The following is a 19,056-nucleotide window of genomic DNA, read 5'->3' on the forward strand; positions in this document are numbered from 1 at the left end:
CCTGCCCTTGCACAGGAGGTCTGTGATAGCCCTAAAACCTCTCCCAATGGGCTTCTCTGTCTCTCCTCCCCTTCCCCAGGCCCAGTCTAGGAAGAGGTGAGAGGCGACTTTTTGCCTCCTCTGGAGGGAACGATGCCTTCAGCCCAAGCAGCCTTCCAAGGGTGGCGGCAGGTTCTGCGTGGAACTACCTACAAAACAAAACAAAGCTGCGTCCAAGTGGTGGATCAATCCGAAAAGGCCGCCCCTTACCAGTGATGCTTCCTTGTCGTGACCCCAAACTTGGCGCTGCATTCGTAGCAATTGGAGCCGTCGCACCAGGGGGGTTCTTTGGACAGCATGTCTGCGCAAGAAAGAATTAAATGCAAGAGGCTCCTGACCAGGCTTTGCCACCATGGCTTGTGACCTACCCCAGCCCTGAATTCAGCCACGTGTATGGCTGCCTGCCAGACACACTAGACATCTCAACCCTCCACATCTCACCCAATTTGTGCAGCCCCCTCAAGGGCTTGAGCCCTGATTGTGCCTTTTGCTTGCCTGGGCGGAGAGACAGAGAGGGGTGTGTGTGGAAACTAGTTTACGGGGCAGAGGGAAAACATGCATTTGTTGTCTCACCCACTTTTGCCTCTGGCCATATCTACCCCTGGCATGCGGCCCCTGTAAGGTTGCCCTCTTTCAAATAATTTCACTAGTAGATCATCCCACTAGTAGAGATTTGGTTTAACTTAACGTGGCCCTCAGACTGAGGCTGCTTCCTGCTTCTCCCTCCCTGCAAGCCTTGCCTAAAGGCCTCCTCCTTCTCTACACACAGCCCACCTGCTGCACGACAAAGAAGCAGCAGGGCTCAAGGGCACTTACCCAGCAGCCGGAAGAGAAGCTGCTTGGTCGCAACTTGATAGTTGAAGATGTTGACGCCTTGGTTGTTGTTGACGCCCAGGCGAGCGCCGGCTCTCACAATGGCCCGGCACAAGTTGGCGTTTCCCTTCATGTAGGCCAAGAGAAGCACTGGGAAGAGAGAGAGAGAGAGAGAGAGAGAGAGAGAGAGGGAGAGGAGATTTCATTGTCCGTGTCTCTGCTTAGCCAGTCCCTGAACTGCCAATTGTCCTGCACCCAAGCAAACAAAAGTCCACAGGAAGCACCAGGAGCAGGTCGGTAATAAATCACATGGTGTCAATGAAGTTAACTCAGGAGGCTAGGCAACTCTTCCCAGCAGGTCTTGCCCCAATGAGACAGTTGTGAGGACTCAAGGTCCCCACCTTCCTACCGCTCTCCTAGGTTCTTCCCTTGAAATCTGAGACTTCTTCGCCTTGTCTGTGTTTGCTCTGCCCTCTTCATCCCTCTTCTGGTTCTGGGAGATGGAACTGGCCGCAGCAGGAGGGGGAGACCTCCTGGCTTCTTCTGCAGCCTGCTTCATCTCTGCCTCTTCTCTCTTCCCCCCACCCCCAGCTTCCGCTTCTGGACTGCTCTCTGCCACAGCCTCTCCCTGCTCACTAAGCCCTGTTGCCTCTTCAGCTTCCAACACCACCTCCTCCCTGTCTGTTCCCCTCTTCTCCCTCTGACGACTCATCCTGGTCCCAACACCAAACCCCTGACTCTGGGCCTTCTCCCTCTGGGGACTCCTTTCACTACTCCTCTGCATCCAGCTAGTCCAGGACAGCAAGACACATGCAAAAGGACTTTGAGAGGCTACTTTGATGATGGCAGTTGCATGGCTTTTTTAGCCAAGCCCATCAGCCGAGGCTTACCGGTGTTCCCTTCAGCGTCTGGCTTGTCAAGAGGATACTCCGGCATACATTCCAGGAAGAGGTCAAAGATGGCTGCCGCATTGTCCTTCCCGTATTGCCCCAGGATGTGCATCGGGGACTGACCCCTGACAAGGAGACGGAGACGACGTCATGCAGGACAAAAGCCACGGCGCAGACCCAAACCACTCACACATGAAAACAAAGTTCAACACAGCCAATCACAAATGAACAACCACATCCTAGGCCAACCCCAACCTCTCTCACCACGAAAGGAACACAAGTGAACAGCAAAGAACCTGCACAAGCAACGCTGACACCAAACCCTACATATAGTAAGCAAAATAGAAACATCACCACCCGACCCCACCCTGACTCATCTTTCCCCTCCACCTCTCCCCCCCTTTTCTTCCCAATGTCTCAACAAATGAAGCTGACTTGTAAAAATGTTACAGGGGGGGGGGGAAATATACAAGAGAGAGACATTGCACACACTTTTGAAAATCAATAAAATCTTTAATAATTAATAATAATAATAATAATAATAATAATAAAAAGAGCCACGGCGCAGGGCAAGAAGTCCTCTGCTCCCCACAGCAGGGTTACGTTTTTGGGGTGGTACTTTTTGAGCAAAAGGGGAGCTTTCTAAACCTCCTATGGCCCACTGCTAGTGCTTGCCGTTGCAACGAAATAAATATTTACGAAGCTGGGTCCAAGTCCTGCTCCAAGAGAAGACCAGGAGAGGGAACAGAACATCCTGCCAATACTGTACTGCAAAATTACCAAGGAATCCAATCCATTGCACAGCCCTCCCACTGAATGAAGCAAGCGGGGGGGGGGGGGAGCCCGCCCCCCCACTACTGAATGAGAGAAAAAATAGTACAGAGATGCTCAGTCCCTTTTCCCAGCAAAGGCGGCTGTTACATTTACCTGAGGTTAAAAGCTTCTGCGTCCACAGTGCACTCTGTCAGGAGGGCCCGGATGTTAGTCAGACGTCCCTGCATCACTGCCAGGTGCAGGGCTGAGAAGGGAGAGAGATGGAATGCATGAATCAAAGGGAAAGGGAAGATCTGCAGCCACCTCTCCATGCCACTTAAAACCAAAGGCTGCATTCAAATCATGCAAAAATAAAAATAAAAACCAGGTTGCATTAAGCCAGATTTCCATCTGTGCAAGAATTTCACCTTGGGCAATGGAATGTCCCCCCCATGCCCCCCATTCTGTTCTAGAGGTTCTCTGAACGCTCCAGAGCAGATCTGAGGGGCACATGGTTAGAGAGGTGTAAATCCCTCTTGTGGTAATCCTTGCGCTGGCAGGACAGGTTAGTTTAATACTGCCTGCAGTTTTTTGTTTGTTTGTTTTGCTTTTTTTACAAGGAATCATTTTAAAGAGAGGACTCTACACAAAAAGAGTCCAGCAAGAATAGTGCGACCTGTATGCATTTTACAGATTAGCATGATATTCGTTTTGCATTGCATAGTTTCTTCTGCACTGTGCCCTACTTGCATTCATTTAGCTGTGAATCCTGCACTGCAGGACTCTGTGACCCTTTGGGTCCCTTCCAACTCTACATTTTTTTACGATTCTATGGCTTATCCTCACTTCTGCTCCTTATGGGGACTCCTGGCCACCTTCTCAGATTTCAGCAAGCACAGAACACTTTCCCGTTTCCAGCATCCCTCCACAAGCTTGGCAGCTAGAAACTTGGCAGTTCCTCTTTATAACGAAAGCTAAAATACAGTGGTACCTCGGGTTAAGTACTTAATTCGTTCTGGAGGTCCGTTCTTAACCTGAAACTGTTCTTAACCTGAAGCACCACTTTAGCTAATGGGGCCTCCTGCTGCCGCCACACCGTCGGAGCACGATTTCTGTTCTCATCCTGAAGCAAAATACTTAACCCGAGGTAATAGTTCTGGGTTAGCAGAGTCTGTAACCTGAAGCATACGTAACCTGAAGCATATAACCCAAGGTACCACTGTACTAAGGAAAGAGTTCTGAAACCGATGCCATTTGCTATAGATGCCCCTGCACAAATGCAGCGGACACAACACGGACAATGAAGCAGCTGGCCTCCAGGCTCCAGCTCCCATCAGCCCCAGTTAGAATAGGATGGCAGGAGTCACAGTCCAACAACACCTGGAGAGCCCCATCCCTGCTCTGGGCCCTGCTGAGGGAGGCCTGACTGGAAATAACACTATACAGTGGTGCCCTGCAAGATGAATGCCTTGCAAGACGGAAAACTCGCTAGACGAAAGAGTTTTCCGTTTTGGAGGTGCTTTGCAAAACGAATTTCCTATGGGCTTGCTTCGCAAGACGACAATGTCTTGTGAGTTCCTGCTGGGTTTTTTTCCTCCCCCCTTTTTTCTAAGCCGCTAATCCGCTTATCAGCTGATCCGATCAGCAGATAAGCCGCTAAAAGCCGCTAACAGCACTAATCCGCTAATCCTTCAATGGGCTTGCTTCGCAAGGCGAAAAAACCGCTAGACGAAGAGAATCACAGAACGGATTCTTTTCGTCTTGCGAGGCACCACTGTAGTGCCACCACGAACGCTGCTCCCAGCCTCAAAAGAATCCTGAACGGGATATGCAACAGTACCAAGGTGTCTGTTCTGGCCCAGGAAATCCTTTCCCTACAACAGCTAGGAGAAAGGGGGAGGAGCAAGCTGGAGCTAATGATTTTGCCAGGAAACAAGCAAAGAAAGATCAAATCCACCCATCCTTGGACATCAAAAGCAGAGTTTACCGTTGTTCCCGTTTTCATCCACAGCTGCAAAGTCCACTCCGTTCTCCAGGAGAACCGAGCAAATGGTGGGAAGGTCTTGCTGGGCAGCGAGATGGAGGGCTGTCTGGCGGTGCTTGTTCAGCTCGTTGACTTTGGCGCCCGCAAGCAGCTGTTGTGAGGAGAACACAAGGAAGGAGGAGTTTCTCAGGGTCTAATCTAGTGGATTATATATGGCAGCCACCTATAGGCCGGTTGAAAATGTAACTCCTGTCCTCAAACAGCTGCTCCACCGGTTGACAGTTATCTCCTAGGACCTAGTTCCTAGGATAATCAGATGCATTTTATTCTTCCTTACACCTCTGCCCCAGCCATGATGAAAATGGCAGATTTCAGACGCCACCTTCCACAACACGTACCAGGTTACGCACAATGATTTCAGAGCCAGCCTGCACGGCAAGATGCAACGGAGTTAGCTTGGAGGCATCCTGGACCCTGGAATTGACGTTTGCCTGGACACTGATCAAGAAGAGCACGCTCTCGATATCGGAACTCTGAACGGCCACGTGGAGGAAATTCCGGCCTTTGTTGTCCACCTATGGCAGTGGCAAAACCATAATTAGTCACGTTTGTGAATTTCAACGCATCTGCTTAGAATGAAACCTAGTTGAATACCACCCCTGGTTTCTAACACACCCCGAGACATGTTTTCTAGTTTGAAAATTTGCCAGTCACTACCCTGTTCCTTGTGGGTTTCATACAGATTTTTCCTTGTCAGGAGGGGAACAGAAATAAAAGACTGGGATTTCTTAGGCATTTGATTGATGCAGTGTGTTTTAGGTTGGTTGCTTACACACACGGCTCTCAACAAGAACTGCAAAATACCAATTGGTCAGTGGGTTGATTTGAAAGATTTGTCATAGAATCGTAGAGTTGGAAGGGACCCCGAGCATCATCTAGTCTGACCCCCTGCAATGCAGGAATCTCAGCTAAGGCATCCATGACAGATGGCCATTGAACCTCTGCTAAAAACCTCCAAGGAAGGAGAGTCCACAACCTCCCGGGTCAGACTGTTCCACTATCAAACAGCTCTTACTGTCAGAAAGTTCTTCCTGATGTTGTCAGAATCTCCTTTCTTCTAACTGGAAGCCATTGGTTTGAGTTGTGCCCTCTAGAGTAGGAGGATAGGATTCAAACCAATGGCCAGCTCCTTATTTCTTACAACAGCTGGGATGGGGAACCACTTGCACTCCAGATGTTCTTAAACTGTATCTCCAATCACCTCTGACCATTGGAGATGCTGCCTGGGGCTGAGAGATGTCAGACTCCAGCCATGTTTGAGGGCCAGAGGCTGCCCGTCCCCAGTCTATGGATGCCACACATGCACATCCAAGTTTAGAGAGGATATGCAGGAGAAAAATGTTGGCATAAGGATCCGCAAAAGGGGAGGAGGGAAGTCAAAGGGGATTTATTGATTATATTTTAATTGTTTTCTTTGTTGTTGCTTGTTAACCTGAAAATGCAAAAATAAACTCATTAAAAAAATAAAGTTTTGTTTTGTTTTGTTTACACCTTCTCTCTCTATCCTGGGTGCTGCGCAGGCCTAAGATGACACACTGACAGTGACCGTGATGCCTCAGTCACTGGGCTGACGACACAAGAGCATGTATCAGGTGGTGCACTTTGGTCCCCTGTACCTGCTCGGCCGCTCCCGGTTCCCGCTTCAGGATCGCCTCTGCTGCCTTGTTGTTCTTGTACGTCATGGCGCAGGCGAAAGGGGTCATGCCTTGCCGGTCCCGTATGCCGAGCTGGATTTCCGGGTGCGAGATCATCAGCTGGATAATGACACCGTGCTGGTTGATAATGGCAACGTGGATGGGCGTTCTCCCTTCTGCATCCTACAAACACAGGTTGGGTTAGCCAGCAGCGTGAAACAAGCATGCAACGCGTGGAAAGGTCGGGAGGACATCAGTGGTGCAAGAAAGGAGCCGCCAGTGGAAATAGGATAAAGCCTACGAGGCTTTTCCTGTTTCGTACCTGTGCATTTACGTTGGCTCCAAACTCTAGAAGGCACTGCACCGTTTCTTCAAGGCCCCAACAAGCCGCCAAGTGCAAGGGCGTCTGTCCATCGCGGGCTTCCTCATCGCCCTCGCCGTTGGCCCCTGGCTGCCTCGGGCTGTTGACGTCGCAGCCGCTGGGAAGGAAGCAACAGTGCTACCGTCAGCCTTGACAACTGGAAGCATGGCAAGAGAACCCTGGAAGCTGCCTTGCACAGAACTGGACCAATAAGCCACCTAAAGGTCCATAAATGGCAACACCTTAGTGGTCCCAGGCCCTAAGAAAGCTAGATTGGCTTCAACCAGAGCCAAGGCCTTTTCAACTCTGGCTCCGGCCTGGTGGAACGCTCTGTCTCATGAGACCAGGGCCCTGCAGGATCTGATTTCTTTCCGCAGGGCCTGTAAGACACGAGTTGTTCTACCTGGCCTTTGGCTTGGAGCCAATTTGATTCCCTCCCCCTCTTTCTTTTTCCTTTCTCCTCCTGTGATGAGGCTGCATTTTAATATTTCAATATTGTATTTTAATCTTGTTTTTAAGTTGTATTCATTCAACTTGCTTTTATTATTGCTTGTTAGCCGCCCTGAACCCGGCCTTGCCTGGGGAGGGCAGGGTATAAATAAAAATTATTATTACTACTACTACTACTACTACTACTACTACTACTACTAAAGCTCAGGACTGCCTACAATGACTGGCAGCAGCTCTCGAATGCAGGATTTCCCAAACGTGGGTCTCCGGCTGGTTTTTTTTGGACTACAGTTCCCATCATCCCTGACCACTGGTCTTGTTAGATAACGATGATGGGAGTTGTAGTCCAACAACAGCTGGGGACCCACGTTTGGGAAATCCTGCTCTAGGATTTCAGTCAAGGGTCCTTTCCCAGTTCTATGTAGAGACAGAACACAGTGCTTTCTGCATACAAAGGACACATTCCAAGCCCTTTCCCTAAAAAGAGAGCAGGTTTCCAGTCCTCAAGGTTGTGAGTAAAAGATTAATCGAAAGGAGGACATAGAAAATGGCCTTATATGGCATCAAAGCACTGGTTCATGTTTACACCAACAAACTGTATTTCTGGCAGGGGCCTTCCCAGCCCTTCCTGGAATCACAGACTCATAGAATTGTAGAGCTGGAAGGGACCCCAAGGGTCATCTAGTCCAACCCCCTGCCATGCAGGAATCTCAGCTAAAGCATTCATGGCAGATGGCCACACAACCTCTGCTGAAAAATCCCAATGGAGGAAGAGTCCTTGGAGATCCACGGGATTTAGCCTGGGACATTCTGCACGCAAATAAGGCAATCTCCCATGAGCTGCACCCCCTTCCAAAGTATATTTGGCCCATTGGGTCCACACACAGCGGCTTGCCAACGGGTTGGCTGATGGGGAAGGAAAGACATTGTTTTCAGTATCCCACCAAGTCAATGGCCTATTGGTTTACAAAGCCTTAACTGTTGGCTCAAGCAGTTAGGACAACAGGTTTGTTCCTGACCTGCGGATAAGGAAGCAGGAGATCTGTTCGCTGTTCTCATCGATGGCCCTGTGCAGCAGAGTCTGTGAGCAGCCTCCCGGTCCTGGACCCCAACACGTTGCATCGCAACCGTGTCTCACCTACAGGAAAAGAAGAGATGCTTAGGGGGGAACGTAGAACAGCGGTGCTTAATGTTTGGGTTCCTAATTTAAAACATTTGATTTTGATTCTGTGCTGTGAACCGCCCCAAGACCTCTGGATATGGGGTGGTATATAAATTCAATAAACAACAACAACATGGAGAAATACAAAGACTGGTTTCCGAAGGGCAACAGAAATCAAAGCTCTTCAGTTATTTTTTTCTCTCTTTTAGAAAACAGCTTATTGTACAGCAAAATACAGTTATTTTTTTACTAGAACTAAAAAGAATTTAAAAAACCAGACTTGAAAATAACGCACATTATAAAGCAGATGATATTAACAACAAAACAGAAGGAGTAAGCCATTTCTGGTATGAAGTTAATGATTTGGCACTTCTTTTTCTGCTTTTCTTACACAGGCAGTTAGTGGCAGCGAGGGCTTCTGTTTCTACAGTCTGTTCGTTGCTGAAGAGCCTATTAAAGACAACTGATTACCGAAGCTCTTTTTAACAACATGGCTTGCCTTTGTTATTCCAGTTTAATTTATAAGAGTATCTATCTATAAACCTGGAAGTCATTTAAAAATAGTCATTGTGGTGTGTAGAAATATCCACACCACAGAATTATAAAATCGTAAAATACAGAACAACCAGAAGGGGGATAAAATGAATTATCTAAAAAATGGGGTTTGCGTGGGCTAAGGCAGATAAAGGTTAAAGATACATGGACAGTCTGGGAATCTGGAGGTCCCTAACTCTATCTCTTTTAGGTGAGACTGATATTATCAGGTTGCATCCTACTTATAATTTCCTCCTCCTTATACCTTTCTTGTTTGGACCTCAAGGTGAGAGGTCCTCTTTAATTATCCTCTGAGAGAACCAAGGAGAAAGCATAGATTCGTATGGAAGTAGAAACTTTTCTCTTGCAAATCACATTATTTTCCTACAGCTTTATTATTTTCTTACCTACCTCTGTGTGTGATTGCAAGAAGCCCACTCTCTAAGATCCACTAGTTTAAACACTGCTCACTCTGCACACCCAAAAAGGTTTCAGCAGATAACTGACCATGTTATCTTATTAAAAACCATTGAGACACAGTGAAATGATAAAACAACAAAATACAGAACACGATGACCAGCAGTGAATCAAAGGAATTCTCAAAAAAAATGCCTGGACAACAAGCATGTTTTCAGCAGGGGATGGAGTATCAGAATTGTAGGAGCCTCCCTGATTTCAATAGGAACGGTGCTCCAGAATACTGGTGAAGAGACATTAAAATCCTTTGATTGCCTAGAAACTAAAATATGAGAACTGTGGGAGAGTTGTGCACGCAAACTGAAGGTGCGTAGGCTGCTCAACCTGTTAAATGAGCAGCGTTTGTTCAGTCTCTCCAGTAAGCTATTAGGGGTTTTGGCAGAGTGTGCGACCAACCAGCCCTTCTCAATATTGTACTGGAGTGACTTTCTGTGTAGCATTTTTCTATCTGGTTTTAGGAACTCTGCCTGCTTTAAACATTTTACACTCCCCCGCCCTCTTTTTTAAAATATAAATTTAACAATGCACTCAAAATAGTGCAACCTGTTAAAAAATCACTGAACAAACTTGGATGAGTAGAAAGAAGAATGCATCATGCAACTGGCAGAACTTGCTGAGGATACCTTGTTTTTAAAGCCCTCATGGTGGAACAGAGGCTACAGGAAAAGCTCCGCCTGGAAGGCGGCAGCTACTCTCAAGCTGTTGTCGCTGATAGTTGAATACAACAGCCCTGCCTCTTGTTGCCTCCTTCTCTCCTACTCACAACATCTAGGCCAGCCTTTCCCAACCTGGTGCGCTCCACATGTTTTGGAGGACAGTAGGGTGGGAATGGCTGCCCCAGGGATACTCAAACCATATCCAACTGCTGTTTCATTGATTCTGCAACCAGTGCAGTGTCTGTGAGCAGGGGGAAAGCTGCTTGCAACACTGTCATGCAACACCATGCATTAAAGAGAGCGGGAGAGAAAATAAGGTCTGTGGCTCTCAACACCAGCCACAAACAAGCTTGCAATGCAGATCCGTCTTGGACTTCTCCCTAGGTTTCACCTCCCACAGCAAAGCCTTCTTTTTCAGTTCCTCCCTAGTTTCATTATGCCCAATGACTTGAAGAACAAAACAACACCTCCCCTCCACTTTATCCTGGCATGCATTTTGTACAGAAACATTTCCAAGTTCATTGGTTAGAGAAGAGTGATGATGACTGTGAAAAGGATTCCAATGTCTGATGGAAGAAGAAAGAAGAAAGAGACTGCAGCAGTCACCGCTCTTACCAGAGTCGAAGCAATATCTTCCAGGTTGTTTTCCAGAGCGAGCCAGAGCGGAGGGTTCCCTCTGTCGTCTGGCACAGACATGTCTGCTCCCCGAGTGCAGATCGCATCGACCACAAGAGGGAGCTGGTTTTTGATGGCCAGCTGGAGGGCCGTCTCACCGTCCTGAGTCCTGCAAACAAGCACATTGTGCTATACGCAGGCAGATAGCCACAGGCGGTGCATCACCGACAGATTGGGGGAGGGAAGTACAGTGGTACCTCCGGTTGCGAACGGGATCTGTTCCAGAGCTCCGGTTGCATCCCAAGGAATTCGCAACCGAAAGTGCTGCTTCTGCACATGGCACGGTTTAGCGCCTCTGCGCACGCGCGAGCAGTGAAACCTGGGGAAATATTTCCGGGTTTGCCGTGTACGTATCCCGAAGGATACGTAACTGGAGGTGAACGCAACTAGAGGTACCACTGTACTATTTAAAAAACTGCAGAAAGAACAAAAGAGGAACAGCTAAGGGAGCTGGGCATGTTTAGCCTGGAGAAGAGGAGGTTAAGGGGTGATATGATAGCCATGTTCAAATATATAAAAGGATGTCACATAGAGGAGGGAGAAAGGTTGCTTTCTGCTGCTCCAGAGAAGCGGACACGGAGCAATGGATCCAAACTACAAGAAAGAAGATTCCACCTAAACATTAGGAAGAACTTCCTGACAGTAAGAGCTGTTCGACAGTGGAATTTGCTGCCAAGGAGTGTGGTGGAGTCTCCTTCTTTGGAGGTCTTTAAGCAGAGGCTTGACAATCATATGTCAGGACTGCTCTGATGGTGTTTCCTGCTTGGCAGGGGGTTGGACTCGATGGCCCTTGGGGTCTCTTCCAACTCTACGATTCTATGATTCTATGATTCCATGATTCTATGATTCTATGAAAGAGACGACAAAGGCTCAAAATGGTACTGAAAGATAAACCTTTATCAAGAGCCAAAGATTCCTCATCCCTGAACTAATCAGCGAGGGCACAAGTGAGTCTGCGGTACCCCTTATTTTCTTTGAGGTTCTTTTAAAAGCACCATACAGAAACAAGTTGCCGTCTCACAACTATAATAGAACATAAACCAAGATCCCATCCTTATGGTGCCAAGATAATTCAGGTGGCATTTTCTGTTATCATCCTTGGTTCTCTGTGGTGTCAACCTCCACCCACCAGCAGAACCCACTGGTGCCCTCTGAGGCAAGGGGGTGTGGGAAGAGCAGAAGCAACCTGCTCAGCCCAAGACAGCGCCAATTCATTTGCCTGAGTGTGCCTTGCGGGGGCACTGGGCCTGCCTCTGGGCTAAGACTCTCACACAACTTTGCAAGTACAACCAAGGCCTTATTACCTGACGCTGATATCTGCCTGGTGCTCCAGGAGGAAGAGGGCGCTCTTGCTGTCCTGCCTCTGTATTGCCATGTGCAGCAAAGTCTGCCCGTCAGACATCGTGTCATTGATGGAGGCCCCAGAGCCAAGCAGCTGAGCAGCAATAGTGTGCATTCCTGCCAGGGGGGTAGAGGAAAGAAACGTGCAATTTATCCATTAGATTTCTGCCCTTTCTTTCCTTCAAGGAACTCGTGACTGCCTGTAGAGCTCCCACTCTCTCCCCTCTCATTTTGGACCGTCAGACAAGGCATGAGAGAACAGGGTTCGAATCCCCAATCAGTCATGAAGCTCGCTGGGGGCCAGTTGCTCTCAGCCTAACCTACTTCACAGGGTTGCTATGAGGATAAAATGCGGGGGATGAATGATGTATGCTACCCTTGAGCTCCTTGAAAAAAAGGTGGGGTCCGAATGCATTGTCCGTAGCTTTCATTGTCTTTTAGAAAAGTGGGACAGAAGCACTCGAAAATAAACAAATCCTTACTCTGGGACACTTCACATATTATGGTATTTAACAACAGGACTCCCCGAACCTGGTGACTTCCATATGTTAAGAAGTGGCGCTCAACATCTGGGGAAGGTTACTCTATAAAGATGAACCTTCAAACTGCAGTCCTAGGACCTGGCCTGCAATCCTGAGACTGTGCTCCCATAGTTGGAGTATGAAGCCATGTAAATTCAGCTGTATTCCCCTTTTTTCTCTTGTCAAGATACCACGAGAGGTTAAGGTTTTCAGGGATTTGCAGGCACGTTGGAGTTTGAACTTTACTCCTCCCGGCAGCTTAGACACAAAATTTGTTTAGGTACAAATATGCCAGATTAAAGGGCTCACATATTGTGCTACCAGATGCACTTCTGTCAGACAAACATGGCTTTCTAGCCGCCTGCGGTCGGAGGCCTGTTAGTTTGCGCTATGTTGAAACAGGAGAACAGATTTGTTTGCGAGAACAACTATGAAGGGTTCCACTGCCGCCGCCACCTACTTTGGTAATCCAGCACATAAGTAGATGCTGGTTTTTTAAGAAAATGAAAGCCCAACCTGTGGCTTTCTAGGTGCTGTTGAACTTTCAACCCCAACAGCCCTGGCCAGCCCCACAGCCAGTGAGCAGGGATGATGGGATTTGCAGTCGATAGTCTGTACTATGATGTACAAGTGGAGCAGATATGGCCTGCACAGGATGAGGGATGGGATCAACTAGCTACTCAGCATTAAACAGTTCACCTCCCCTCTTATTTGAAAGAGGCTCCAAGGTGGTTGTATGACAGCACACAGAGTGTAACAAGGACTGAGAGATGGGGGGAGGGGGCTTGTTTAATCTCACTGTAAACAAGTGGTACGGTGACAATAAAGGATTTCTTTTTCTATTTCCCCCATACCCACTACAGACAAGTGGATGGAAAGTCATAGCACTTTACAAAGTCCCAGTGATTTCAATAGAAGAAATGGAACACTGGCATAAATCTCTCTCCCTTTTGAAAGCCGTGGGATTGAAAGATGCTTAACTCCGGTTGGATTCCAATTTAGGGTTAGAACTACACTCTTAGGGTTCCAACTACACTCTGAGAAAAACCACTGAAATCAATGGACTTATCAGTCACGACTGAGTTAATGGAATTTTAAAGTGTCAACTGCTGGTTGGATACAATCCTTATTTTTTCCTTTTTTTTTAAAAAAAGGTTTCTTCTATTATTTATTGGAGTTGAGGCCACCTCTGCCCACGTGCCCCTAAAATTTCAGACCATCCATCTTTGGGCGCTTACCTGTCCATAAGGCTAATCCCAGGACTGTTTGGTCTCTGGAGTCCTTGAGGCTGAAGTCAGGAATGATCTGCAGATTGTTGGTAGCATGAAGGGCATTTGCTGGAAGACAAAACCATTAATTCTCTTTTAAGCCTGAAGTTAATCCTGTTTGCTTCGAAGATACCAGGCTGCATACGCATTATACCTTTAAAGAACATTTCCCACCCACCCCTAGAAGAGTTCTGGGCTCTGTAGTTTACCCTTCTGTAGTTGGAGGAAGTAACGACTCTGAATGCCAGTTGATGGAAGCCAATGGGATGTGGGGAGACTGCCCTTGTGCTTGGGGGTCCTACTTGTGGGCTTCCCATAGCTGCATCTGGTTCACCACTGTGAGAACAGGATGCTGGACTAGATGGGCCACTGGCCTGATGCAACAGACTCTTTTTGATGGTTCATGTGATGGGATGATGAGCTGCTTGTGCGTAAAATCCAAGTCCCTCAGAGTTTGGTTAAGTCCGCAAACCTCTGTCTGTAACGGAGCCCCTTAAGCATGGCTCCGTCAGTCGCTGGCAGATTCCGACAGTGGTTGCTTTCGGAATCTCTTCCAACATAAAAGCTCCTTAACGGAAACGCGTCTTCTGGACTCTCGGCGTGACAGTTTCCGGCGAGGAGTGGGTGTCCCTACAGGAGGTCCTGAAACCTCCCCACTGTTTTCGCTGGAAGTGTCTCTGAGCCATCCCTCCTGCTCACTTTCACTCGGAGCTCCTCCTCTCCCCCTGCTGGTTCCCTCTTCAGCTGCTGAGTCTCTCCCAACCTCTGTGAGCCCTTCCACCTCCCGTCCTTCCGATGGCAGTTCCCTGACAGTTCATTTATCTGCTTTTCTGCTCCTATTCCCTCCAGTTCCACCCCCTCCCGATAGGCAGTTTCCCACAGAAGGCTTACCTTTTTGCTCCAGTATGACGGACACCACATCCGGGTGGTTATAAGCTATTGCCATGTGAAGAGGAGTTTGCAGGCTGACGTTATCTGCCGTGCTGGGCGTCGCTGTCCCCTTCTGGGCAGGCACAGCTTTCTCCGTCTGGATATTAGGATTTGCTCCTTGCTGCAGCAACTCTGCTGTGAGGTTGGCTAGGCCATGCCGGCAAGCTGTGTGCAGCGGGGTCTCCCCCTTTATGGAAAGGAGAATTTGGAAAACTTAAAAAAGACCATCGATTTCAAGAGGGAGAGAAAAGACTCATGAATTGGACTTCAAAAGCAGCTCCCACAGAGCTCAGTGAGCGACAAACAACTGTCAACACATTTGTGGCTCCTCAATTTTCTAAGCGCTGTACATATGCTAGAAGAAAGGGCTGCCTGCAGGTTCTCAATCTAAGAGATGCAATATAAAAGGAAAAAAGAATGGGGAGGGAAGAGGAAATCAAACAGGGGAGCAGCTGCTCCTTCACTAAGGCTGGATGATGTCAGCTTTTCAACATTGAAATGTATCTCCGGCCAAACATTGAGATATAGCAATACATCCCAATGTTGAAAAACAGAGGGAGGAACAAGCTGCATCGGCCCCGGCCCCACAAGGCACTGGGGTGGAACTCCCTTGGCAGGATCGGCAGCGGTTTCACCCTGACACCCCATTGGGGCCAGGGCCGATGCAGCTTGTTCCTCCCTCCGTGCATCGGCCACTTGTGGCAGAGTCAGGTGCAGCAAGCCCACCCACAATATACTGCCAGGTGAAGGTGCCATTGCACGCTGGCCTTCAAACTGGCCCTGGGCAATGAATTGATACATCGCCCAGGCCTAACACACACACCCTTTCTCCATCTCATCACATTAAAACGTGAAATGGTCCAATCTATCCACATTTTAATACTTGCACTCTACAGTAAGCAGTTACGGGCTTGCTGTTAATTTCCCTCCATGCACCAAACAGATATATGGAGTGTCTGAGCAGAATTCTATTTCATTCAACATGCCCTTCGCTTCACCTACCGCTTTATTCCGGTGGTTAACTTTGGCCCCATGAGTTGCCAGGAACAGAGCGGCAGCCTCGTTTTCTGCCCCTGCTGCTCTTTGCAGCAAGCAGTTTCCTACAGGCAGCCAGCCACCCGGGTTGGGGGAGAGAGAAAGAAAAAGCAGAGTTAGAACAGGAGCCGAAATTCCAGCCGTCATCTTGCATTCTAAGCCAGGACACTGGAGGGCAGGGCACAACTGAACTGACGTGGCTTATTACTGACTTCCTTATTATTAAGTGTGCTTAAAAGGTAAAGGTAAAGGGACCCCTGAGCATTAGGTCCTGTTGTGACCGACTCTGGGGTTGCGACGCTCATCTTGCTTTATTGGCCGAGGGAGCCGGCGTACAGCTTCCGGGTCATGTGGCCAGCATGACTAAGCCCCTTCTGGCGAACCAGAGCAGCGCACGGAAACGTCGTTTACCTTCCCACCGGAGCGGTACCTATTTATCTACCTGCACTTTGACGTGCTTTCGAACTGCTAGGTTGGCAGGAGCTGGGGCCGAACAACGGAAGATCACCCCGTTGTGGGGATTTGAACCGCCGACCTTCTGATCAGCAAGTCCTAGGCTCTGTGGTTTAACCCACAGCGCCCACTTTTTGTCACAAGTGACCTCAAAGCGATTCTCATTCTCTCTCTCTCTCTCTCTCTCTCTCTCTCACACACACACAGACACACATTATTACAAATCACAGAACACAATTAAGGCAACAGGAAAACACCAGCAACATCAATAATAAAGCCACAGTATAAAAACCATACTATATCAGCAATACCAACAATAAAACCTCAAAATCAGTACTGTGACATAAAACACACTTAAGCCTAAGCATCGCCACCAAAAACTAGAAGAAAAACAAACCCAAGTAAATTTCCATCAAACCATGAACCCCCAAACACCCACGCCTCCAGAAAGGGCATTTCACAACTGGGGCAGTGCTACTCAAGGCCCTTTTGATTTGTCCTCCCCAATGTACAACAGCTGGAATTTTGTTTCCTCAAGAGACTCCAGTGTCTTTTTGCTCAATTCACAAAAAATGTTAGCTATCTGAAACATGCAGGCCACACACCCCTCCCACTGCACCCTCTTTTCATTGCCCTCTGTGCTGAAGCAAACCAAAAGGTTGCTCGCTTTAAAGTTTCAGCTCTGCTGTTGCCTCTTTCTTCCTTTGGCTTGTCTTCTATCTGATTTCTCAACTGCTTTCTTAGGGACTGAGTTACTGGGACGACACAATTTCTCTCACCGGTCGCTGTGTCGGGAGCGTCCGTATTGCTGCCACGCTGGATGAGCCTGGCCGCAAAGCTGTTCTCATCAAAGGAAGTGCCATTTTCCACCAGGACATCCTCAAAGGGGTTGACGGACGGGTCAGAAGACACCGTGATATACTGAACAGCAAGCCACAAAGCAGTGCTTCCTTCATGATCCTTCAGTTCCAAATCGAGTCTGGCAACAACAACAACATTCCGATTATGCCCCACAAATAATTTCAAGTCAGGACTTTGTTCTCAGGAGACACAAATCAAGGCTTTCTAACACTGGTCAGTTCACTGGATTTCACCTTGTTTATTGTGCCTTCAACATCCAACATTTTTGTATTTTATGCCTACCTAGTCAACTAGCGTTCTTTTTCTCCTGACTGACATTTGCCCATTCTCACGTGCAGCTTTTCATTTACTGGGAGGTTTCGCAACTTGAATTTGAATCCTCCGAGACCTTTTAGTACAGAAACACTTCCATTCTGCCACCACTGAGCCACTTCCCCAAGCTCACCGTTCCAGACACCTTCCTGCCCTATCGAGAAGACCCACCCCAAGTGTCTGTTGCAAAACAGAACGATGATAAGAAACACACAATTCCACAGACAAGAACTGCCAGACAAGTTGCCGGCTACGAAGGGAAGAGCAGCCTTTAGGAAAACTCTGCCTGAAATTCAGGAAAAGTCCATCGTTCCCAGACGGTCTCCTAACGTACCCAAAACTTGACAAGGACATGGTTTCTCCTATTAAGAGCACCATCCAGATAGATCATTGTATTAATCCAGTTTGCACAGACTTACTGCTTGCACTGGAGCAGCTGGCTGAATACTGGGTCATTTCTCACAATGATGGAGGCATGCAGTGGAGTCCTGGGGGTGCAGAGAGAGAGAGAGAAAGAAAGGGGTCAGTTGAATTAGGGCACAAGGTCTTCCAAAGGTCAAGGAGCAAGATCTCTTTTGTAAGTCGGCAACTTCTTGGAGCATGTGACACTAGACTCCTCCCTCAAATGGCTCTACCTGCTTGTCTTATTTACACCGGAGACCAACATCCATTTTAATTATTAACAGCTATTACTAAGCATTCAGGCAGTTGGTTTTAGATTTACTTCTGTACCCGTCAACAGGTTTCACCTATTTTCAGTGACGGACTTAACGGGGGTGCAGATATTTATTTATTTTTTGAAATCCATTTTATTTGATTTTACAAATATAAATTTATAACATTCCAAATGCATATCCCTATACAGAGATTACTCTGAATCTTGAGACTTCCCGCCCCATCCCCTCCATGGGTCCTACTGCCAGCATTTACAACTGTGTATTATTCCATATGCTATATTTTAAATCAATTCACAATATCCATAGTACTTGTTACATTACAAGTGAGTTTCAAATCCTGCTAATGTTTCCATCTGCTTGCAGTGGTCTCCTAAATAAATTATAATTTTTTTCCATTCTTTTTAAGAAGTTTTTGTCCTCTTGGTTCCCGAGTCTCAAGACCCCAGTGTTTTTAACCCTGCTCCACTTCCTACGGATGGATCTGAATTACCACCGCCAGGTCACCTGGCGTCTCTCCCTGCCCGCTGGTTCAACACCTTCTAAGACATCGAACAGCCCAAATTCCAGTCGCCAGATGCCTGGGATAACACATACGTTTTACCCTGGCACCGGAATCCCATCAGTAACATACATGCTTTTACATGCAAAGGTTGCAGTTTCTATCACTGGTACCTCTGCCAGCCAAAGTAAGCAATACAAGGGTTTGATGGACCAATTTTTCCAGTTCTGCATAAAGCATCTTCAGATGTCCAGATCAACGTTTCAAGCAATAGGTCAAGGAAACATACAAACACAACGCCACCCAACAGTCACCTTCCTTTGCTGTCCTGCATGTTTGGATTGGCTCCTGCCTTCAAGAGGGACTCTGCAATCTGTGCCATCTCTGCCATGATGTCCGGCTTGTGCTTCTTGGGGCTGTAGGAGGCCACGAGGTGCAAGGGAGTCTCCTGGTCTCCCAAGGTTGCAGCATTCACCCGGGCACCATTTTTAACAAGGAAGCTAGCAGCAAATTTATCTCCTTTGGGGAATGACAAGGAAAGAGCAGATGTCAGGTAGCAGGATTCTTTAAAAGCACTCGCTCCAAAGAAAGCCTTGCATCAAACCCTCCCTAACAATCCTTCCCCATTTGCCATATCAGTCAGAAAAGTGTAAATGGCAGAATATTCCTTG

General features: G+C 47.8%; 1 protein-coding gene across 2 annotated transcripts in view; it reads right to left on the reverse strand.

The window, feature by feature from the left end:
* ANKFY1 (ankyrin repeat and FYVE domain containing 1) overlaps positions 1-19,056 on the reverse strand; it is a 48,164-nt gene that overhangs the window by 3,759 nt on the left and 25,349 nt on the right. For both annotated transcript variants that reach the window (XR_014520032.1, XM_083479529.1), the window contains exons 8-24: positions 18,700-18,904; positions 17,629-17,697; positions 16,816-17,015; positions 15,551-15,648; positions 14,510-14,735; positions 13,589-13,687; positions 11,793-11,946; positions 10,429-10,597; positions 8,004-8,122; positions 6,496-6,652; positions 6,156-6,356; positions 4,878-5,054; positions 4,483-4,630; positions 2,670-2,760; positions 1,743-1,867; positions 856-1,002; positions 250-340 (exon numbers count right to left, since the gene is read on the reverse strand). Coding sequence is in view for 1 of the 2 variants with exons in the window: in XM_083479529.1 (XP_083335655.1) it covers positions 250-340; positions 856-1,002; positions 1,743-1,867; positions 2,670-2,760; positions 4,483-4,630; positions 4,878-5,054; positions 6,156-6,356; positions 6,496-6,652; positions 8,004-8,122; positions 10,429-10,597; positions 11,793-11,946; positions 13,589-13,687; positions 14,510-14,735; positions 15,551-15,648; positions 16,816-17,015; positions 17,629-17,697; positions 18,700-18,904 (2,476 nt within the window). In the remaining variant the exon portion in view is untranslated. The remainder of the gene's footprint in view (positions 1-249; positions 341-855; positions 1,003-1,742; positions 1,868-2,669; positions 2,761-4,482; positions 4,631-4,877; positions 5,055-6,155; positions 6,357-6,495; positions 6,653-8,003; positions 8,123-10,428; positions 10,598-11,792; positions 11,947-13,588; positions 13,688-14,509; positions 14,736-15,550; positions 15,649-16,815; positions 17,016-17,628; positions 17,698-18,699; positions 18,905-19,056) is intronic.

The sequence above is a fragment of the Podarcis liolepis genome, assembly GCF_965112155.1.
Source record: "Podarcis liolepis genome assembly, chromosome: 16".
Lineage (NCBI taxonomy): Eukaryota > Metazoa > Chordata > Lepidosauria > Squamata > Lacertidae > Podarcis > Podarcis liolepis.